The sequence below is a fragment of the Monopterus albus genome, unplaced genomic scaffold (assembly GCF_001952655.1).
Source record: "Monopterus albus unplaced genomic scaffold, M_albus_1.0 scaffold172.1, whole genome shotgun sequence".
In the NCBI taxonomy this organism is placed as follows: domain Eukaryota; kingdom Metazoa; phylum Chordata; class Actinopteri; order Synbranchiformes; family Synbranchidae; genus Monopterus; species Monopterus albus.
The window spans coordinates 869,668-893,519 of NW_018128052.1; the positions used below are offsets into that span (position 1 = coordinate 869,668).

Below are 23,852 nucleotides of genomic sequence, written 5' to 3' on the forward strand. Positions count from 1 at the left end.
ACGTCTGCTCTCCCTTGCAACCCGGTGACTTTCAATTTTTAAACTATAGTGTAACCTTTTGTGGTACTGGTCAAAGTTTTACTGACTACGTTCTGAGGGTATTTGAGATACTGTAGAATTGTTTTGCTCTCTTTTCAGATTTTGCCAACACTTGGTTTTATAATGAAACAATATGTTGTGTGAAAAGCTTTAACTGAAACATTTTTTGACCCTTTGTGTCTGTCCTGAGGCATGGACACAGAGATACTGACTGGATATCCACCTTTCACCGCTGCTGTGTTTTATGAATTGCAGAATGCAGAGAGAGTGTGAATTCAAGTCACTTTGTCTGTGAGACTCTCTCTCCACCCAAGGATGACAAAACTGGAGACCACTGATGTCCTTTGTCAGCCAAGAACCTGTTTCTGAACAGCTGACTAAGGCGTATATATAGCTTACAGCTCATTCAAGGTCATTCTCATTCATTAAAATGTGATGTTATCCTTACATAAATAAAATCTGGGTTACTGTGTTTTCACCTTGAATGCATGAAATATTCATTCTTTCACAAAACAACTTATTTTCATTCACATCTAGGCTACACATCTTATCTTAAGAGAACAAGAAGGAGATGATGAAATTGAAGTGAGACATCTTTAAGCTTCAAGCTTCAGCCAAATGCAGACAAGTGGCTTTACTGGCTCCAAATGTGTGCATTTGGTAAACATTAAATGCACACACAAATGGTGCATTGTGTGAATACCAAGAGTGACCTATAAGAAATGCAAATCAGACACACATCTCTCACTCTGTCCTCTCTGGCTCCCTCACAACGGGTGAAAGCTGTTTGAAATGTAATTTCTCATTCCTATGATGTGCACCATTTTAGATGCACATTAGCAAATCCCCTGAAAGATAAGGAAATCTGTAGGAACACGCCATGTTGTATAATTTAGCTTCACATCTAATGCCAGAGAATTAAAGGTGACATTTGGATATAACATATGAGGCAATAATTACCTTTCTCCATCGAAAAGAAATCACAAACAATGAAATGCAAGATTATGGCAAAAGATGAGCAGCAACGCAGGTTTAATTTAAAGGAAACGTAAAACACTAGTGCATGTTCTTCCAGGTTTTTTTTTATTGAGGCCATCCTTGTGCACACTCAGGCAGTGCGCCATCAAGCAGGTGGAGAGGAGCTCCGACAGTATAAAAGCCTTCAGTCTGAAGATGCTGTCAGCAACACAGGAAGAGCAGGTTGCATCATGTCAGACTTCTGGCTGAACATGACCCCATTCTTTCATTTAATATTTTTCCTGCTTGGAAAAACAATGTAATGCCAGTGGAGACGCTCAGAAATCACTCGGATAAAATACGCAACTCCCTCGGAGACTTTGAACTCTAGACAGACTACAGGACATCAGCGATGATGATTTTTGCATCCCCAACTGCGCACCGACACTCTGGGAGTTAAGCCGAAAGAAAATTTGTGGAACTTTTTTTAAAACTCGCCCTTTCCTCTGTCGAGTCATGCAGAGCAACAGCAGCGGCTCCGGACCCCCGACCCCTCTGAGCGTGTGCGTTGGAGAAGAGGATGAGCGCGAACTCTCCAAACTAGTCAGCCGCTCGGGCGCAGCCTCCAACCTGGCAACGTTTAACCTTTCACTGAACTGCTGGCTCCACATCCTGACCGAGGAGTCCTCGTTGGACATGCACGGAGACAGCCCGAGCCTGGCAGTAAGACTTTTACAAATTAATAATGTTAATATAAAGGCAGCAATTAACCCTGTAAAGCCCAACACATCAAAAACTAGCCAGAACACTCCAATTTTTCGGACATGAGATGTTTATTAAATTTTTAACAAAATCCAAAAGAAAATTTAAGATTCAAAATCCAAGATTCAAGATTTTTATTTGCCATTTATGCATAGAGAGACCGCTCAGGCATATAGGAATAAATGTGCCATATTATTTAGAATATTTTTATTTTGTTTGGTATCACATTTGATACATGGGGCATTTTTGGCGATTTCTATCTGCTCAGAAACGTGCGTATCAAATATGATACGAATGGCTCTTTAAGCATGAACCACCTGGACATGAAGTGCTGACACGAAGTGTTTGCAGGAGGGTTTTATTTTGGCTTTAATTGCCTTTTGCAGATAAAAATGATGGTGGAAGAAGCACCAATAGCACTGTGTAAAAAATATACTATGTTACAAGTAAAAAAAAGCAAATGTTACTAAAGTAAAAGTACAAAAGTATTACCAGCAAAACATACTTAAAGGGCTCATTTTGCAGAATGGCACATTTAATATTGTTAGATTAAAATGACATTATTGTGTACAACACATTTAATGTTGCCACTGCTAAAGGAGGAGCTAGAATTAACTAGCTCATATGTCTGCTGGGTAGTTTGTGAATTTTCTACCAGAGATACTGTTATTTTTGTAGTGATCTGGGTCTGATGTACTTAAGTACTTAATTGTACTTAAGTAGCTGGGTAAATGTACTTAGTTACTTTCCAACACTGATAAAATTGTTATTGTGTGTCTGACAGGTGCGAGTTCTCATTGCCCTTGTGTACCTGGCAGTCTGCATCCTGGGGCTTGTGGGTAACCTCCTGGCACTCTTCTTGCTTCGCTCCCGCCGCAGGGGCCACCACCACTCTTCAGTCGACTGCTTCGTGATGAGCCTGGCTCTGACAGACCTCCAGTTCGTCCTCACCTTGCCCTTCTGGGCCGTGGACACGGTGCTGGACTTCCGCTGGCCCTTTGGTTGGGTTATGTGTAAGATTGTGAGCTCAGTCACTGTCCTCAACATGTATGCCAGTGTCTTCTTACTCACTGCTATGAGCGTCACCCGCTACCGCTCCCTGATTACCTCCCTGAAGATGGACAGCCCCAGGATCGCTGCTGCTCGGGCCAGGTGGGCCAGTTTAGCCGTTTGGGTGATGTCACTGGTGGCGACACTGCCTCATGCTTTCTACTCCACCACAGTCCAGGTATGCTGAACCACCATCTTCAAGTCGATCTGTACATAATTTCTGTTATGGAAGAAGAGCCTCTGATGCAGTTGTTGTGTTTGCAGATATCTGCTGATGACGAGCTCTGCATAGTGCGGTTCTCAGGCCACTGGGATCCCCAAGTGCTGCTTGGACTCTATCAAACACAGAAAGTCCTGATGGGGTTTGTAGTTCCCTTGATTGTCATCTCTGTGTGCTACCTCCTCCTTCTGAGGTTCATCCTGAGCCGGCACGTTGTAGGCAGTGTGGTCAGTGAGGGTCTCACAGAGGGGTCGGAGTACGAGAGGGGTCGCCAACGCCGCCGCTCCAAAATCACTCGCTCTGTCACCATTGTAGTTCTGTCCTTTTTCATCTGCTGGCTGCCCAACCAGGCTCTCACCTTGTGGGGAGTGCTGATCAAATTTGACATGGTGCCCTTCAGTAAAGCCTTCTACAATGCCCAGGCCTATGCCTTCCCCCTGACTGTGTGTCTAGCTCATGCAAACAGCTGCCTCAACCCTGTGCTCTACTGTCTGATCCGAAAAGAGTACAGAGCTGGACTGAAAGAGCTTCTGCTAAGAGTGTCTCGCTCCGTCCAAAATGTTCTCAGCCTCGCTCTGAAAGGGAGAAGAGTGGAGGAAGCACCGTCCAGTCTGGTCATGACAGAGAAAGACGTGAACATGTGAGGGAAAGTTTGATATTTTGGAAAATATCTGTTGTACTTGTTGAGATGAGAAGATTAATACCACTTTCTTGTCTGTATGTTAACTATGGAACTACAGCAAGCAGCTGGTTATTTTAGGTTAGCATAAAGCCTAACAGTGGAAACAGTCAGCTCTGTTCATAAAACCCATCTGTACCACTAAGGCTCACTAGTTAACATATAGTATCTAGTTTCAGTACTCTCTACAAAAAACAAATAGTAAAAACAACAAACTACAGTTTTATGCAGGGTTGTGTGCTGGACTGTTTCGTTGTTGTTATCAGTTACTCCCTGAAGTCCCTGCTGGTGCCTGGCAGTGGGTTGGTTTTTCTACAGTATAAACAAAGGAGATACAATGTGTTAGTGAACTTTAGAGGTGTTGATAAGGGAACTTTGTTACTTTTAGACAGAAGCATGCTAGATGTTTCCCCCCTTTTTCCAGTCTTTACTGTATGCTAAGTTAGTCATATCCTGGCTGAGGTGTCAAAAGAAATGAAATGACAGCGATGTCATTCTTCTCATATACAGTAACTCAGTAAGAAAGCACATAAGTGTATTTTCTGAAATGTCAGCGTTTTACTTTCTTACTTAAAAAAAATAATGCTTCAGAAGTCAACTTTGTGAGCCACATTTTCTTTTCATTTCTATCTGACATGATCATCCTTCCACTAGTTCACATGCATACATACAGTACCCTTCAGTAAATTCAGGTTGCATACTAACCTGAACTGCACAGTCGCACAGTCCAAAGACATGCAGATTAGGTTGACTGCTCACTCCAAATTGCCCATGGGTGTGAATATGAGCATTTGTCTGTCTCTGGACCTGTGACGGCCTCAGGACCTGTGCAGTGTGGTCCCCTCCTCTCGCCCAGTGCTGGCTGGGACTGGTTCCAGCTAACAGATGTTCCTTTGGAAGTGATCTCCTGGGTGAATTACAAGTACATTCTGGAAAATAATCAAACCCTCTAGTGGGAAAAAAAATACAAGGTGTTGTTTGAATATTTCAACCGGAAAAGTGATTTTTGTACTGTGCATTTTAAAACACCCATACATGCAATCATGAAGACTGTAATATTGTTGCATTTTCATTAAGATCAATGTGTTTAATATTTTGTTCTTGTTGCTAACTCAGTCAGGACACAAGAACCTGACACACTTTACACTTTATATGCAGTTGAACTTAACTCTAGAACACCTAGTCTTTCGGTGTTTGATGCTGGCATGAAACCGTCAGCCATTTGCTTATCTCTGTCTGCCTAGCTGTATTGCTGTGAACTTTTTTTGTGAATACACATGTGCACTGTGACATTAAATAAAGCAAAAGGACAAAAGAGTTTAGTAACATCTTGGGAATGTTAATCTCCTCTGCATCACAACAGCCACAAAACCATGAAGGCAAATGAATCAGCCGCACAAAAGCTGCTCCGTTTTTTTACCCTTTTGCAACCTTTAAAGTCTGAACACAGATATTCATCTTCAGTTACTTGCAGATAGTGGCTGACACACAATTACCACACACACGCACGCACGCACACGCACACACACGCAGCACTGCATCCACCGCATTGTGTGCCACTGTGATAATTGCTTCTCCAATCAGTCAGAATCACGGATTTATTCATTTTTCTGCATAGGAGGCTCTGATGCTGGCTGAGTGGGTCACCAAGGGAACCTGCATCTTGCAATCAAAAGCGTCATTTCAGAACAAGCGTGTCATTTGTAATTTTGCGCGATGCAGTGCTCCCATTCCGACAACTGCCCAACACATTGTCAGCCGTGCAATCAAAAAAGTCTTGTCACTGACATCTGTTATCATTTTCTCTGAATTGATCATGTTCTCTTAGATGAACTCACTTTATAATGACTGTTTTCTTATCAAGCACAAAACAACAGAGAGCAGCTTCACTACTTTCCTATATTTTTTACAGTACCTTTCAATTTTAGAGCCAGTTTGTAGAAAACAAGTGATTTTCAGACAGATAAAAGCACTGCAGTCTCATGTGCACCCAGCTACTCATCTTCAAGAAGAGAAAGCCATTTCAGAGCCCCACTGATAAAAACCAGATTCATGAAAGTGTCATTCCTGTATGTCCACTGGATTACGGCTATTACTGCCTCAAGATGGGTACTTCAAAAAAAAGAGGAGATGAGCATGAATTATACATAAACAGACAGAAATGGGTCAAAGTCGTGGGCAGAGACAGGGGCTGGCCACAATCTGATTGGCCCCCCCTGCCCGAGACTAAAACTGATGCTTGTCAGTATGATTGAAAAATGAACAACAATGACAAACTGTTGCCTTAAATACAACTAACATTTTCTGGTACTTTATAATTGATATTGGTCAAATTAGTTTTATTTTATATCATGCAAGCAAGCCGCGAGCTAAATTGTTCCAAGATCATGTACTGTAGCAGAAAGATCGCCCTTTAAAAGCCATTTTATCTGAGAAAGTGTTGCTGAGCTAGTAAAGAAACAGATGAGAACTGTGGCACGCAGTTTAACAGAACCTGCTTAAAGCTTAATCTCTTTGACCGCCTACATCATCAAGAGCTTTCAGCCACTTCCCATTGTATTCATCATGAAGAGCTTTCAATCACATCTCTTGGTCTTTTTCATCCCCACTGCATTCTGAAGAAGAAGAAGCCCAAGTGGCCTGACTTTAATTTTATATAGTAGTCATGAACAAATCATCTGCCTCTGTTTGTTTTTTAAAAAACCTTTAACTACAACTCCTCTTTTCTATTCATCTTTGTGAGGAAGAGGTGGACATGGAGGGTTGGATGAAGAGTAAGACCTCTCATGTGCATGGTAGATATCAATTTATCTAATGATGTTTATAATTATATGTAGTCATTAGTTCCCACTTCATCTGAATTTCTAAATAATATTTCATTTTGTCTGACATTTGTTTCTTTTCAGGAGTATGGTGGACAGGAGAAACCAAAATCAGACTGAATAGACGAGAAAACCAAAAGGCTCACTCCAAATTGCCCATGGGTGTGAATATGAGCATTTGTCTGTCTCTGGACCTGTGACGGCCTCAGGACCTGTGCAGTGTGGTCCCCTCCTCTCGCCCAGTGCTGGCTGGGACTGGTTCCAGCTAACAGATGTTCCTTTGGAAGTGATCTCCTGGGTGAATTACAAGTACATTCTGGAAAATAATCAAACCCTCTAGTGGGAAAAAAAATACAAGGTGTTGTTTGAATATTTCAACCGGAAAAGTGATTTTTGTACTGTGCATTTTAAAACACCCATACATGCAATCATGAAGACTGTAATATTGTTGCATTTTCATTAAGATCAATGTGTTTAATATTTTGTTCTTGTTGCTAACTCAGTCAGGACACAAGAACCTGACACACTTTACACTTTATATGCAGTTGAACTTAACTCTAGAACACCTAGTCTTTCGGTGTTTGATGCTGGCATGAAACCGTCAGCCATTTGCTTATCTCTGTCTGCCTAGCTGTATTGCTGTGAACTTTTTTTGTGAATACACATGTGCACTGTGACATTAAATAAAGCAAAAGGACAAAAGAGTTTAGTAACATCTTGGGAATGTTAATCTCCTCTGCATCACAACAGCCACAAAACCATGAAGGCAAATGAATCAGCCGCACAAAAGCTGCTCCGTTTTTTTACCCTTTTGCAACCTTTAAAGTCTGAACACAGATATTCATCTTCAGTTACTTGCAGATAGTGGCTGACACACAATTACCACACACACGCACGCACGCACACGCACACACACGCAGCACTGCATCCACCGCATTGTGTGCCACTGTGATAATTGCTTCTCCAATCAGTCAGAATCACGGATTTATTCATTTTTCTGCATAGGAGGCTCTGATGCTGGCTGAGTGGGTCACCAAGGGAACCTGCATCTTGCAATCAAAAGCGTCATTTCAGAACAAGCGTGTCATTTGTAATTTTGCGCGATGCAGTGCTCCCATTCCGACAACTGCCCAACACATTGTCAGCCGTGCAATCAAAAAAGTCTTGTCACTGACATCTGTTATCATTTTCTCTGAATTGATCATGTTCTCTTAGATGAACTCACTTTATAATGACTGTTTTCTTATCAAGCACAAAACAACAGAGAGCAGCTTCACTACTTTCCTATATTTTTTACAGTACCTTTCAATTTTAGAGCCAGTTTGTAGAAAACAAGTGATTTTCAGACAGATAAAAGCACTGCAGTCTCATGTGCACCCAGCTACTCATCTTCAAGAAGAGAAAGCCATTTCAGAGCCCCACTGATAAAAACCAGATTCATGAAAGTGTCATTCCTGTATGTCCACTGGATTACGGCTATTACTGCCTCAAGATGGGTACTTCAAAAAAAAGAGGAGATGAGCATGAATTATACATAAACAGACAGAAATGGGTCAAAGTCGTGGGCAGAGACAGGGGGTGGCCACAATCTGATTGGCCCCCCCTGCCCGAGACTAAAACTGATGCTTGTCAGTATGATTGAAAAATGAACAACAATGACAAACTGTTGCCTTAAATACAACTAACATTTTCTGGTACTTTATAATTGATATTGGTCAAATTAGTTTTATTTTATATCATGCAAGCAAGCCGCGAGCTAAATTGTTCCAAGATCATGTACTGTAGCAGAAAGATCGCCCTTTAAAAGCCATTTTATCTGAGAAAGTGTTGCTGAGCTAGTAAAGAAACAGATGAGAACTGTGGCACGCAGTTTAACAGAACCTGCTTAAAGCTTAATCTCTTTGACCGCCTACATCATCAAGAGCTTTCAGCCACTTCCCATTGTATTCATCATGAAGAGCTTTCAATCACATCTCTTGGTCTTTTTCATCCCCACTGCATTCTGAAGAAGAAGAAGCCCAAGTGGCCTGACTTTAATTTTATATAGTAGTCATGAACAAATCATCTGCCTCTGTTTGTTTTTTAAAAAACCTTTAACTACAACTCCTCTTTTCTATTCATCTTTGTGAGGAAGAGGTGGACATGGAGGGTTGGATGAAGAGTAAGACCTCTCATGTGCATGGTAGATATCAATTTATCTAATGATGTTTATGATTATATGTAGTCATTAGTTCCCACTTCATCTGAATTTCTAAATAATATTTCATTTTGTCTGACATTTGTTTCTTTTCAGGAGTATGGTGGACAGGAGAAACCAAAATCAGACTGAATAGACGAGAAAACCAAAAGGAAATAAGGAGGCAGGCCAGTGAGCTGTGCACAGAGCGCGGCTTCGACCGTCAGGGACATATCCCTGACTCCACGGATACCTGCCAATGTTTGTTTGTTTGTTTGTTGTTGTTTTGTCTTTACTTTTGTTCCCTCTCTATCCACTCACCCCAGAGATTTTTGTGAATTGACAATAAACAAATTGTACTGAACTGGTCATGGCAGCAGAGCTCAGTTTTTACTTGCTGCATAATTCTACATTAAAGAGTTGAAATGAACCCTTCTGATTTGAATATGCATTATTGTAGGTTTATTGTATATGTGCACACATATCGTAGAGGAAACAATGGCGTGAGTAGAAATTGCTAAAACTGAAGGTCTTTAAAGCACACAGGCTGGAGCTTATCCCAGCAGACCTTGGGTGAGAGGTAGGGGACACCCTGGACAGAACACCAGTCTGTCACAGGGCTGACACAGAAGACCACTCACACAGGAAATTTAGAGTCACCAATCAACCTAAGCTGCATGCTTTTGGACTGTGGAAGGAACCCGGAGAGGACCCACGCAGGCACGGGGAGAACATGCAAACTCCACACAGAAAGGACCCCCGAGTTGGCCTGGGCTCGAACCTGGAACCTTCTTGCTGTATGGCAACAGGGATATCTGCCACTCCACTGTGCCACCCCATTAGTCACCAATTGGCAGAAAATTAAGTTTTATTATGTTTAGCTATGTTTTTGGAGTATTGTGCATACAAAAAAAAATCTATTTGAAGACGCCACTTGTGAAATTGGGAACTCTTTTAACTTTCTTTTGAGGATACTTATACTAATACTTAACTATTATTATACTTTTCCTAAAATCAAAATGCAAGGCCAACACTGACACATCGATGAATTATTCAAATACACAATATAAATGTTGTAACAGCCAAAGCATAACTTACAGCTGAATCTCACCCAATGCCAAAGACAGTTGTTTATTTTCATACATCCAGTCCTGTAAGTCTAATGTGTTTGTATTGAGTCATTTGTAAACAGTAACTCCTCCTCAACATCTGCACCTTAGTACTGATATTCAAACACATGCATAAAGGTAATATGTGACCATGCTGTTAGCTTTTTATGTTTTAAATTGTGTTTGTCTTGTGTTAAGAGCATTATAAACCATCAGCAGCTGCAGACCTAAGAGTCATTCATTATGTCTGTCCCAACTTGGTCTGGCAACATCAACACCTCAACGAAAAAAAAAAAAAACGGGGGAAAGAGAAGCTGCGTAGGGCTGTGGTCTGAATATTTGGAAAATGTCAGTATAATGTTATTTGCTTTCATTACATTTTATAAGGATAATCACCTTTATTTGACCATGTATGTCACATAGACAAGGAATTTGTTTCCAGTACAGAACCGAGGCAACCATCTGCGGCGCTGACTCACACCAAAGGCTCTAACCATCAGGGGCAACCTCTAATTCTTAATGGAGTCATAAATATTCACACTCAGAAGCTGCCCGGTACAACCAGTCTGATCTGCAGATCTTTGAGCAGTTTTTACACACACAGATTTTACCTGCTGGTCCAGTCCACTTTTCTGCTCGTGTGGATTTTTTTTTAAGCACCCATAATTCAACAATCAAAACCTGTTTTTCTCTTCAGTTTTATGGGACTGCAAGTTTTATTTTTCCATCAACTCATGAGATAAGATACTTGTAATCACAGCCCTGATCTTTGGGCAATAAAAAAAGGAAATATTAAACACACTGACCTGTGATGTTACCATTAAGTTCAGACAAAAACATTTCATGGCATCAATTTAAGGTCAACGTTTTGAGCATTTAGGCTCCACCCAAGTGCCACTGCGCTGCAGCCCAATCAAAATTTGCCTTTCTCAGGAGAATAATCTCCATCAAGACCTGTGGTGATGAATGTGAATGCAGATGTTAGTGCTGTTTTGCAGCTTTTCACTCAGATATATTGTAATTAAAATGCAAAAGTCTTAAAAGAGCACAGACAACCTAATTTTCAAAAAGCACCTGCACAATATTAGAACATTTTCAAAGTGACTGACATTGCTCTCATGTGAGAATGAAAAGGTTCAGTCTTAGTGGCAGTCCAATTAAAAATACTGCGAATCAGGACAAAGAGAAAACTTGTGAGAAAATCTACTCACTCAGCAGTAACAGCTCAAGTTTGAACATTTTACTTCCCAGTTAGAGGTAATTATTTTATTCTGACTAGAATTCAAGTTTTGAGTATAAGAGCATCAAAACAGTGTCTGATGGATCACCCTGACATTTTTAACTTCCAGCCATACTCTGAAGTTTTACAGCAGTTCTTTCAATTTGACATAAGGGCAAAATAAAACTATGAATCTGCCTCTATCTGAGGAAGACAATTTCTGATGAGTTTAGATTTTTCTTGTATAATGGACTGATGAGACTTTTTAAATGCATGTTGGAGCTCGTCCCAGTCCAGGAGGTCTGAGGCTCAACAGCCAGTTGGTCCGATCTCTCAAATAATAAGGGGGGGGGGGATCTCTCCTCTTCTCAGTGACAATGTAGATTTGATTACCATGTTCAGCCACAATGCAATGATGCATAGTGACATTTTTAAACTGCGTCTATAGATGTTGATGAGTTTCCAGGACAAATGCACAGACATATATTATTATCTCATTTGAACCAACACCAGTTAATAAAGTTGCAACTAGACCAGGGGCCAATCAAAAAATAAATAAATAAAATCATATGGGGTGGCCACGCTGGGGCACAGAGAAGGGTAATAAAATTAAATAAATATAAAAAGTAAACCAATTTAACCAAGATCAATTATAAAGCACCAGAAAAAAGGTTGTATTTAAGTCAACAATTTGTCATAGTTTGTCACTTTTCATTCATTCATACTGACAAGTATGATATTTTGACTCTGGTAGTGGTGACACCTGCCACCTGAAGTGTCATCCCCTGGCTCCACCCATGAATCAGATCACATACAAACCATGTGTACACAGGAGGTTCTAACAGGAACTTACCATGTTTATTGCTGAAACGTGTAAAAAACTGTAAAACGCCATTATCTGGAGTACGGTGATTTTTTTTCCTGAGATAAAAAACATTTCCTAGAGACGTGATTCTGGTCCATTGGCAGCCAATCTGCAGTAGGTGCCCTTTTTAACAAACACACAGCATTATACATCTCACTAGAGGAACAGAAATCTTTTGCACATTAAGAGAAGCCATGGCTTTTGAAGAAAAAAAAACAACATGAAATTACAATTGTTGTCAGGAAATGTTATACAAAGAATTATAAACTTGAGAGACGTGTGTTCACGTAACACACTTTAAAAATAAGAATCAGGCTTAATCTAAAATTTTCCATCAGCTCATTAGATATCCAGAATTGATAAGTATCAAGGTGTCTTTGAAGGCAAAGATGTGTAGTAATGAGATCTGGAGCACCTGGTTATAAATAAAGCCTTTAATAAGGTGCGGCAACCTTACGTACCTTATTAAAGGCTTTATTTATAACTGCATGTTCCAGATCTCATCTCATCCTGTCTGTAAGAGCAACAGTTGTCCACTTAAAAGTTCATGCAAAAAGATCTCCTGTGCTATGTCCTCATCATGGTGGGATGAACATTTACATCACCGGCTGTGCACTGGTAAATGATTAATGTGAAATTACTGTGAAAAGCTTTCCAAGCCAACATCCACCTAAAGTGAGGAATCAGTTGCACATCACTGCTTGTCCTGGCTGCAAGGGGAGGGTGAGAAATCTGGACTTAACAAAACCACTACACTATACTACACTACAGAGTCTTTGCTCCAGAGGGTGTTAGACAAGAACCTCCATCCTGCGTGTAACTGAGCAAACCCAGCATACTTGCTTGTATCGTTTGTTTGTGGGCAATCTCTCTTCTGTGTTAGAAAAAGTATCCTAGGCCATTTTTTTTCATTTATCCCCCACAGGGGAATCTGCTCTTTCTCTCTTTACTGAAACTGTGTCCTCCTTAACACTCCCTTCCTGTGTTAGTTGCACTGCTTCTCGTTTCCTCTCCTCTTTAATGATTTTCACCTTCTTCTTGGGAGTAACTGCACCATGTGGCGGTTTGACATCAGCGGTGGAGGTGGTGATGGAGCTCTCGCAGACAGTTGGACCCTCCCACTTTGGGATGTCCAATCCCAGGAGCTCCATCAGCTGTTTCATTACCTCATCCGTGTAACCATGGATACGCAGGTATGCATGTTTGTCCTGCAAAACCACAATTTTACCCACAATTTCATCTCTTGATTTGTGCACAGTAATTTTACTGTAAGTGCCATTCCATGCTTCTGTATATAAAGTATGTGTGTGCTGGTGCATAAATGAGACTCACATGCTTGGTAGGCTGCAGGTTGACAATAACCACTTTGCCTCCTTTACGCTTGGTGAGGAGCGGAAGGTCTCCACTGGGTTTGATCTGCATGGATGTGCCGAGCGTCAGGGCCAGGTCGGCTCGCCTGGGTGTTGACAGGAGACAAATATGTCACACAAACAATGAAACGAGGGGTGTCTGCTCGTGACAGTAACTAAAGGTAATTTATTGTGGTGTGTTATGGGGTCAGCTGAAGTGTGTCTTGCCTAAAAATATGACATGTTAGTGCTATGGTGGATACAGTGATGATGTAGGGAGACAACCATGGTTGGTCAATTTGGCTACCATGATTAGAAATGTAGTCTCAATACTGGTTTTTGTTCAGGAATCAGAATATTTTTCGTCCAGATAGTTAGAAAAGTCTTTTGCTTCTGGATATACCAAACAGCCATAGGTGTTGTTAAAACTATTTTTAGATAAAAGATTACCATAATGTTTTTCTGGAAAAAAATACAGATGTTCAGTACTGTGCAAAAGTCTTAGGCCACCATTAGATTAGGTAATTTATATTTATTTATCAGTCACTTTATTAAGATTTCTTTCTATTAAGATATAAGCAGGCGGGTATTGCACAAAACCCGCCCAAGGCTTGACCTAGTCTATTAAGTGCATTCTGGATTATTATACACATACATTTTTTTTCCTGGTATCTGAAAATCAGAAATGTCTTTGTTCTCTTTGTAAAACATTATTTTTGTATGAAAAAATACTGTAAAGAAACTTCACTATATGGCAATATAGCTGATAATTCAGTGTTTTAATTCTGGTTCAATAGTCAGGGCTCCAAATCTCCTCTTTGTAATTTAAATGGGTATCACTCATCTATTATTGGTCACAGACAGGGCATCATGTTGAAACCCGTCCATCCAATTCATCTTGCTGGTTTCTAGAAAAGCAGTAAAAGCTCTTTGTGGCTGAAAGATTGAATGGAAATACTGACACACAAGGGGTAAATGGAAGCATTAAAGGAGCGCATGATGTAAACATAAAACCTAAAAAGGTTTTCAAATAAATGCTTATTTGCATGTCAGGATGCTGAGACTGAAGGCTAAAGCAAATATATTACAACCTATTATTCTGAGCTCAGAGGATGCTCCTCAACCAAGGCTTGTGCTAATTAGGGTGAGATGAATATAGGGATGTCACAGAGAGTCCGGACAGAGAAGAGTATGTACTGTGTGCCAAAGATGATCAAGACAGGTGCTGAAATAAAGACAACCTCCTGCAGTTTTCTCTCTCTCTCTCTCTCACACACACACCTGCTGGCCTCGTCTGCTTTATTCAGGTCTCTGTCAGGAAGAGCATCCTCCCAGTCCAGTATGGTGCTGATCAGCTTCCCTCTGTTGTCGTAAGGAACACACAAATACAGTGAGTCGCAGACGGTTTTGTTTTTGTAGTGTCAAAATGCACGAGTCCACACGTATGTTACCTGCAGGCTCTGAGTCCTCTGGAGCGAATCACGTCGCAGTAACGCCCTGTTGGCTTCAGCCCCATCACACCGATCACCTTTTCTCTGACATACTGCCTGGAAAACCACAAATCCCACAATTGGACCACAGCAGCTTTAGTTTATTACAGGAGAGAAGGCAAAGCTGCTCACGAGCACCCTGACAAGGTCAGTTTACACACAAGGCATCACAACTTTTGCAGATTGTTCGATTTCTTTCAAAACATGAGTCCAGAAAGATTTCTGTAAAGCTCTTGAGGAGCTTTAGGGACTTGACAGCATCATGTAGCTGCCCCAGAGCTGTCTATGCATATGTTTGCTCTTCAACCCTCCTGTCCTTCTTTATCCCAGAGGTAATTTTCTGTTCTGACATCTGAAGGCTGTCTACGCCACTGGCGTAAAATGAAGTGTGAAAGTGTTAAAGATTCCATTTGAAAAAGGGCAGACTGTGGTGCAGCTGGTCTGCAATAAGTAGGAGGAAGGAAATTATTCACACACTGTTTGAATTATTGTACTGAAGGTTTATATAGTTTGTAGATTTTACAGTATTTATTATTATTGTGGTTATTTATGTTGCCATTTTCCTTTTCTTATTGTGAAGCACTCTGTAACCCTGGTTTGTAAAAGTGCTATATAAATAAACTTTTACTTGCACAATTACACCACTGGCTTCTACCTTTCATGGATTTGCACTGTTGTTTTGCACACATTCAATGATCACGTCTGTTATAACTCGTTCTTACCCAACAGGAAAGGAAGCCAGCATGTTTCTGGCCACAGGGCTTCTACTTCAGAGTTTAACAACAGTCTGCTACTTGTACACTTGTGGCCTTCTTGTGATCCTTAACAGGTCTGGCCTTTCTCTTCTGACCTCTCTTATCAAAAAGGTGTTTTCAAACACAAAACCGTACATACTACCACATAGTTTTTGCCTCTCACGTCCCTTCCTCTGTGTGAGATCTGCAATGAAACTCCCAGGTGAATTCTGAGCTGCTGGAAACAGCTTATCTGTCAGCAAGAACCACAATACCAGACACAAGGAAGCTGAGATACTAGTGCACAAGCTGAACAGTGACTGCTTCTTTAGTCTGGGCTGTGGTGCCAAACAGGTAATAAAGTCTAATAAAACCTCAAAGTTCAAATTTACTGAAAAACAGCAGCTTGTGAAGATGATGAGTGTCAGAGAGTGTAATTGATCAGAAAATGAGTATTTGGTGTGTGTGAGCACGTACCTGCCGCACTTCGCACACTCCTCCACAAACATGTTTCCATGAAGCTCTGATAACATGTCCCTGAGAGAGCGGGAAGGAGAAAGTCCATATTGACAAAATGATCACAGAGATGATATGCACTCAGATCGAGTTCACGTCAGGACTCTAACACAAGATTTTCTCCATTTTCCTTGTAACTCGCTCTGTGACAAATATTCTGAGCACTTGTATTCCACCTGACACCCAAGCAGGTTAGTGCCAACGGGTTTAGTTGACTAGCTCGTCTGCTGCCTCAGTGATTTCCTCAGAGAATTACCGCTTCACTGTTTGGCCTGACTAATTGAGAGTAGAGGGAAAGTTAAGAAATTGATTCCAGCTGTTATAGTTGTTATCACAAAGCAGCAGCTTTAAATTTAAAATAATGTGTCACAACCCAACTAATAACATACCATGACACAATGTGGTTATCTCACATAACTTACAATCCTCTAAAGTATATATTTGTAAAATATTAGAAATGAATAAAAAACAGTCAAACTATACGAGTAAGGAATTCACTGCATTTCCTGAACAAGTTCAGCTGAGAACTTTTCTTCTAAATAAGCGACTCGTGCCTTCTTATTCAGCTTACACTCCCAATCACCGTCATTATATTTCTAAAATGTAATACACTCCCTGACAAAAGTCTTGTCCTATAAGGACATGGTAACCTAAAATGTCATATAACTTTATTTCTAATCATTCAGTTGTCACAATAAATTGTTAATTGTAATGTCAAGGGCATTCACATTAATAACTGGGTGCAAAATGAAACCATCGAAAAGTGTCCTGACATTCACAGCTTGGTAAAGCCCATAACATCCGTTTCTGCAAAGACAAAAGTCTTGCCGTATCTTTAAAGGATTCAACCAATCACAGATTAGAGCGTCACCTGTGACAAATACTCTAATTAACACATTCCCAGGTGTGTATAAGAAGAACCCCAGCACACCCAAACTACATTTGAAATGCAACCTGACCTCTGACAGCATGCCAAAGACTCAACCACAGACTAAAGTGCTGATCATCAAGAGCCTGAAGACCAAGTCTCCTGCTGAGGTGGCAGACATCTTTAATGTATCTAAACGTCAAGTGGAGGTGATAAGAAAAAGGTTTGAAGAAACTGGTGAAGTTCATGACAAGCCCGGGTCAGGCGGACCCCGTAAGACAACTGTTTGAGAGGACTGTTTGTTGCTTCGACAGTCCAGGGCCAGTCCTTTTTCAACTACAGCAGAGCTACATAAAAACTGGTCACCAGAAACCCCTGTATCTACAAGAACAGTTTGTCGAATTCTCTCATGCAGTGGTCTCAATGGCCGAACTAGTGCTCAGAAACCAGCATTAAACAAAGAACAACTAAAAAATGGTGTTGCATTTGCCAAGGCCCACAGCTTGCAGGAAGGATGGACAGTGGAAAAGTGGCAGAAGGTTGATTTTTTTTTTCTGATGAATCATCTATGGAGCCAATCCCAGCCAGCAATCGGGCAAAGGCAGGGTACACCCTGGACAGGTTGCCAGTCCATTGCAGGGCCTGATTAGATTATGCTTATTTTACCAAAATAAAATCTGGACGCCTCTGCCTTTCATATAAGCCACTTCTGTTTCCAAATGATCAACTAGAAGTCAAGTTATTATTTGTTGTTCCTACAACTTGTATAGGTAAGTACAGTGCCTTGCAAAAGTATTCGGCCCCCTTGAACTTTGCGACCTTTTGCCACATTTCAGGCTTCAAACATAAAGATATAAAACTGTAATTTTTTGTGAAGAATCAACAAGTGGGACACAATCATGAAGTGGAACAAAATTTATTGGATATTTCAAACTTTTTTAACAAATAAAAAACTGAAAAATTGGGCGTGCAAAATTATTCAGCCCCCTTAAGTTAATACTTTGTAGCGCCACCTTTTGCTGCGATTACAGCTGTAAGTCGCTTGGGGTATGTCTCTATCAGTTTTGCACATCGAGAGACTGAAATTTTTGCCCATGCCTCCTTGCAAAACAGCTCGAGCTCAGTGAGGTTGGATAGAGAGCGTTTGTGAACAGCAGTTTTCAGTTCTTTCCACAGATGCTCGATTGGATTCAGGTCTGGACTTTGACTTGGCCATTCTAACACCTGGATATGTGTATTTGTGAACCATTCCATTGTAGCAGCTAAGATGAGCAGGCACATGGCTCAATACATGAGCAGCACCCAGAAAGGAATTGGTAGTAACACCAGAGGAGCAAAGCACCAGCTACTGGTTGATAGTCACTCAAGACTGCAAGACCAGGCATACCAACCTGTGCACTGCCTGGATTGACTACAAGAAAGCCTATGACTCAATGCCTCACATGTAAGTAAGTAAGTAAGTAAGTAAGTAAGTAAATTTTATTTATATAGCACCTTTCACAGACAAGGTCACAAAGTGCTTTACAAAGTCAAAAGATAAAAAGAGATAAATAATATACATAAGCCTAAAAAGTACTCACATAGCACAACACAATATAAAATGAATAAACCCAATCAATTAAAAAACTCTCTAAATAAATGTGACTTCAGCTGTTTTTTAAAATCATCAATAGATGACAAGACTTTTGTCAGGCAGTGTATATATTTTTGAAAATGGAGCACACAGTTGTCTGTACTTGTGAAAACTGGGTACTTTGTTGCAGTCAGTAATACAGCGTATATTATATTTTAAGCTGCACTAATTAAACCTTTTTATATTAGCACTAGGTCAACTTTAGTTTACATCGATCAACCATAACATTATGACCACTGACAGATGACGTGAATAACACTGATTATTTTTTTACAGTGGCACCTGTCAGTGTGTGGGGTATATTATGCAGCAAGTGAACATTCAGTCCTCTAAGCTGATGTGTTGACAGCAGGTCTTGATGAGTGTTCCTGGTCTGGAGTGGCAACAAGGTCATGGACGCCCAAGGCTCACTGATGATGAGGTCGACCTACTGTAGACTAAACTTTTAAATTTCATCCATCCTTTTCAACAGATTCCATTTTGCTGGAATCTAAATGAGAAATACTCTACATTGGTCTCTATGAAGAGAAACATTAAGCAGCTATAGATATCACACCTAGAGTCGAGAGGATGCTGAATTCCTCTAAAAAATTCTCTAACTTGTCTTCACGGCACATCTGTGCTCTTTCTGACAGTAGAACAATGGAAGCAAACGGATTCACACAAAATACTTTGCTTTTATGACCCGCAGCTTTCTTCACTTCCACAGGTCCCATCAGTCTGGTTCCCAGTAGCAATCAACTGATCATCTACAATCATTTTTTCAAACAAAATAATAAACATTTTAATGTTTCTGTCTCACAAAATTGATAAACTGCCTCTTTTCCTTGTCTTACAGGAAAATGAGTATCAGGCAATAAGCGGTGACACTGGTTGGTGTGCTAAAAAATGTGATGGCCAATTTCACTATTTTATTTTCACTAAAGTTTCATAGAACTAATGACTCAACAAATTAGTTATTAGTTGCAGCCCCACAGTGCTGTATTTACAGCTAATTCCACTGCCCCCGTGTGGGGAAAAGGTTTAAATTACTTCATGAGTACTAAACATGATGCACTGTATCTGTGAGATGACATCCAGCTCTGTGCACACTGACGGCTATGAGTGTGTAAAATGTCTGAGGTGTGATTATCGTGCTACAGAGCAGGAGGCAGGGCAGAGTTACCTGGGGAAACCTGATCGGACATGTAGCCCATCCACGTTCTGACTGATGAGGTACTTGAGGTAGCCGGCCCTCTGCAGTCCCAGCAGGGCCATGTGAGTCAAGCTGGGCCGGGCATCTTCAAATGTGGTGTCAAAGTGAGGTGACTCGCCCTTTTCTTCTAGTGTCCACACACCTTTTGGACCCCTGACACAGATATAGCGATGAAGAGACAAAACAGTTAAAACCAGGATTGGACAGATGGTAATGCAGTGGGCAAACTGGAGACATTATGTGTCTAGTACTGGCGTGTCTAGTACCTGTCTTCTGCTAAGCTTGTTTACCAAATTGGCGACATGCTGTTAAATGTCACAAGTCCAAGCCCACTGAAAATATAATGGAGAAATAAAGACTGCGCAAAGATTCTCCAAACTCTAAAATCTATGAAGAAAAGAGGAGAAATTCTATTAAACAAAAGTATTCTTACAAACATTTCCCAAAACCTGTAAAAATCTCAGCACACAGTTACAGGTTTTCATTTATTACATAGAGCTTATCCCTGTGATAAAGATCCTGCTCGACATGAAAACTGCAAAAAAATCTGCAGGGCTGGTAAAATCACAGGTTGTGGCGTCGTCAGTTGTATTAATCTTCGGGGCTAAGCAATTTGTGTGGTGTGTTCCTGGCAACAGTGGGAATTATAATTTGCATGAGTGGGCCAGATGTGTACATAAGAACCTCGGCTATAATGAGAGTGCCAAGATCATCTCCATCTGACTGACAGGCAGAACGATGAAATATGAATCAGTTTCCACAGCCAACATGGCCAAGCATGTGCATCTAGATTCGCACACATACCCATCTGTCACTCACATCAGTGTATTGCTGAGTAAAATTATTTGAGCTCTATTTTCTGTGTGACCACTTGGCTATCTGGGGTAAAACTGTATTTTCCCAATGAAATTCTTGCATTATAATGGAAGAGAACAAGAGGAATCATGACTTATATGAGAGGTGTATCTGACATACAGTATGTATTAAGTAAGTACCACCCTCATCTGCTCAAACAGTGGTACTACACGAGACACAGCAAACATAGCCAAGAGATGCCCATTATATGAACCACAGCAGTGGAACAAGCTGACTTTCAAGCAAAATATCTATTGGTTGTGGTACAGGCTCACTGGCCACACAACAGGTTTATTGCGTTAAAGGGAGTTTTTCCCCTCTCCACTGTCGGCAAGTACTTGCTCAAGGGGGATTTGATGGGTTTTTTCCTCTATAATACTAGAAGGTCTAGACCTTATTATGTAAAGTGCCCTGAGATGACTTTTGTTATTTGGTGCTATACAAATTGAAATATACTCTGCGTTTCTTCAATTGTCCTGTTGATTTATTGAAACCAAGAAATAAAACAGATTTTATATTTATCTAAATAGCTGTCATGAATTGAGTCCTTCACTCAAAGAACATCAATTTGCTTGAAGCACCATGACAAAAAACACACACACGCTGCGTTTTCATTCCTTGTGGGGACTTGCATGAATTTCCTGAAGACTTATCCTAACCTTAACTACTTGCCTAACACCTAACCTTAAACCATGTTGCCACCCTAAAATTCACTGATTTGGCCGAGTTCCAACAATGTGAGTGTTGTGACAGGTTTCGGTCCCCATAATGCAAATAATACAAAGGCGCGTGCGCGTGCGCGTACACACACACACACACACACACACACACACACACAGTACAGTGAGGTTTACAGATTTCGCCTCAGCTCACATTTAGATCACTGAAAGAAAAGGACACGCTGTGCACCCTGTAGGGTCTGGAGATGTGATTATCAGTAACTGTGTGTTAAGAGCTCTACTGTCAAGCCGTGTCAGGCCTCAGTGGCTCCAAGATGTGATGAAATTAAGAACTGCTGCAAAGCAGCTGTTCATGTTCACAGGTATTGTTTGTTGTTATTGTTGTACTTCTTTGTCATTTACCTGACAAAAGGCTGATTATTTCAGCCCATTCAGTGACTCTTGTTTTCTCATCAGGTATGATGTAAGCATTTTTCCATCAGTATTTGAGGGGGAGGTTAGTATTTCCTTCCTCATCGTGTCCATGAACATAAAACATGGCTGAGAGTGAAAAGCAGCGTTTGTTAAAAACAAGTGTGACACAAGAAAAATGTCATAGAAACTTTGTTTGTGCCTCACCTGAAGTCAGGGACTCCTGCTGAGGTGCTGATTCCTGCTCCAGAGTGGACCACCAAGTACTGAGATTCTTTTATCATCTGAGCAAGGGTTTCCACCTTCGCTTTCAGCTCCTCAGGACTATCAAACACCTGCCACAAAACAAAATACAGTAGGTTACTGGCAGAGCCAAATGTTGCAGTACTTTTGACCCAGCGAGAGTGTTTGGGAATTAGATGTGTTCATTTACTGTGTAATCAATTTTAGGAGCGAGCTATATGCTATATAAGAAATAGCAGTAGTGTGCACACTGACAATATCACTGGGGGCAACTTGGGTTTCAGTGTCTTGCCCAAGGACACTTCTTCATGTAGACTAGAGGAGGCATGGCAAATATCTGGCCCATCCCACATGGGACTGTAAGACACTGCTATTTTACAAAACTTGCATCCTTTGATAAGATACACACAAAAACAAAAGTGTACCAATACACTGAACATCAGCTTTTCTTCTTCCAACTTAACAACCCGTCCAGTTTCAACAGCGACTGATAAGCTAACGCATCTCAACTGAGCACACAGAAATCTTTGCTTTTTTTAAAAAATACAATAGATATATCATAAACAGAGTATTTTTAACACTTGCATACTCTCTGCTGCTGGCTGATAACTTGCTCCCATTCCTAAGTAAAATCTGAAATACAAGCCCTCGTCCGGTAATGGACTACCTAGTTCCCTTTAAAGAGTCTAACGTTAAGTAAATATTCTCCCACCATTACAAACTAGAGACTGGACATGAAACATATCCTCGGCTAACCTGCTAGCTAGCTAGCTGTTTAGAGAACTAAGTACTGTATTTTACCTCAGGAAGTCCGCAAACACCTTTGTCTGCGTACGGCGAGAGCCCAGCTGCATAATTCACAGACATAATTACTGTTGGTAGCTTATGTTTATCGTTTTTGTTCTGAAATTGGTTTATGTATCATCTGAAGACGCTTCCAATGGGGTTTTTAACTGTGCTGTTTGGCGGACGTCATCTCTGGGTGACGACTTATGCTGCGTTCACAGAAGTTGGGAAATGGTAAAACATATCGGAACAACTGATTCCCCACCAATATTCTGATTAAAGCCAACGTTTAAGATATGTGTAGACATGCTAATAAAAAGTAACGGTTCCCAAAAATCTCTAAGATACGAATATTTGCTAATCTAAAATAAAGTATCCCAAATTAACGGTTTGTTTAATTTTATAGCACTCGTTAAGCACATTGTTTAACATAGCGTGGCTAAAACACTAACTTAAAGGTATTACCTAGTAAGCTTATTATATTTGATTGATTTGATTTGATTTATTTATTCTTTCAAGCATGTAAAGACAGTTGATATATCAACACACATAATTTTACACATATCCAACAAATGCTAATCCAGTATCAATTTGCTTATACCTAGTACATGCTTGAATGGAGTAGGAAGAAGTCAGACTTATCCAGTCCTACCCCATGACATCATCTTACCATCATTGGTTTGCAAGCAGTATCTCTACATAGATAATTCTCTTCTACACCACACAAGTAATATACTAAAGAATTATAACAGAGTGTTAACATTCTTACATAATTACATTCTTAAACTCGTCAATTCTATTATTATTTTGTATGTCACTTACACTTAAATACACTTAAATTATTCCATAGTTTTACCCCACTTATAGAAATACAGAATCTTTTTTTGGTTGTACGTATAGCATGAATTTTTAAATTTAACTGACCCCTTAAATTGTATCCCCCTTCCCTTTCATTAAATAGTTTTTGAATTCCACCAGGTAATAAATTGTTCCTGGCTTTATACATAAACACAACAGTCTTGTATCCCACTAAATCAAAAAAAATGTTAACAATTTAGACTGTATAAAAGCTACATTGGTGTGATCCCTATATCCCATCTTATGCACAATTCTTATCGCTCTTTTTTGTAATATATACAATGGTTGAAGTGAGCTTTTGTATGTATTTCCCCAGTTTTCAACGCCATACTCTAA

The 23,852-nt window shown here is 40.4% G+C and overlaps 2 protein-coding genes across 3 annotated transcripts; one reads left to right on the top strand and one right to left on the bottom strand.

The window, feature by feature from the left end:
* The first annotated feature begins 1,169 nt into the window (after positions 1 to 1,169).
* On the top strand, positions 1,170 to 6,666 carry LOC109969238 (relaxin-3 receptor 1-like). Its single transcript, XM_020615960.1, has 5 exons — positions 1,170 to 1,719; positions 2,543 to 2,986; positions 3,073 to 3,668; positions 6,455 to 6,502; positions 6,614 to 6,666. Exons 1-4 carry the CDS (start codon positions 1,513 to 1,515, stop codon positions 6,483 to 6,485), a joined length of 1,278 nt encoding a protein of 425 aa, XP_020471616.1. The 5' UTR covers positions 1,170 to 1,512; the 3' UTR covers positions 6,486 to 6,502; positions 6,614 to 6,666.
* A 3,581-nt stretch (positions 6,667 to 10,247) lies between these two features.
* On the bottom strand, positions 10,248 to 22,894 carry sirt6 (sirtuin 6). 2 transcript variants are annotated; one of them, XM_020616250.1, is made up of 8 exons: positions 22,674 to 22,892; positions 21,837 to 21,964; positions 19,654 to 19,836; positions 15,949 to 16,008; positions 14,699 to 14,794; positions 14,529 to 14,609; positions 13,231 to 13,354; positions 10,249 to 13,106 (listed from the first exon to the last, which is right to left on the bottom strand). In XM_020616250.1, the coding sequence occupies exons 1-8, from the start codon at positions 22,737 to 22,739 to the stop codon at positions 12,807 to 12,809; spliced, it is 1,038 nt and encodes a 345-aa protein (XP_020471906.1). In that variant the 5' UTR covers positions 22,740 to 22,892; the 3' UTR covers positions 10,249 to 12,806. The 2 variants fall into 2 exon arrangements, with proteins under 2 accessions (XP_020471907.1, XP_020471906.1); XM_020616251.1 differs by lacking the exon at positions 15,949 to 16,008 and having other exon boundaries at positions 10,248 to 13,106; positions 22,674 to 22,894.
* Positions 22,895 to 23,852: the final 958 nt, after the last annotated feature.

Coding starts and splice junctions, on each gene's coding strand:
- LOC109969238 (XM_020615960.1), top strand. CDS start 1,513: ATGCAGAGCAACAGCAGCGGCTCCGGACCCCCGACCCCTCTGAGCGTG. Junction 1,720..2,542: donor GAGACAGCCCGAGCCTGGCA/GTAAGACTTTTA, acceptor TGTGTCTGACAG/GTGCGAGTTCTCATTGCCCT. Junction 2,987..3,072: donor TCTACTCCACCACAGTCCAG/GTATGCTGAACC, acceptor TTGTGTTTGCAG/ATATCTGCTGATGACGAGCT.
- sirt6 (XM_020616250.1), bottom strand. CDS start 22,739: ATGTCTGTGAATTATGCAGCTGGGCTCTCGCCGTACGCAGACAAAGGT. Junction 14,795..15,948: donor GAGTGTGCGAAGTGCGGCAG/GTACGTGCTCAC, acceptor GTGGTTTTCCAG/GCAGTATGTCAGAGAAAAGG. Junction 13,107..13,230: donor ACCTGCAGCCTACCAAGCAT/GTGAGTCTCATT, acceptor GTGGTTTTGCAG/GACAAACATGCATACCTGCG.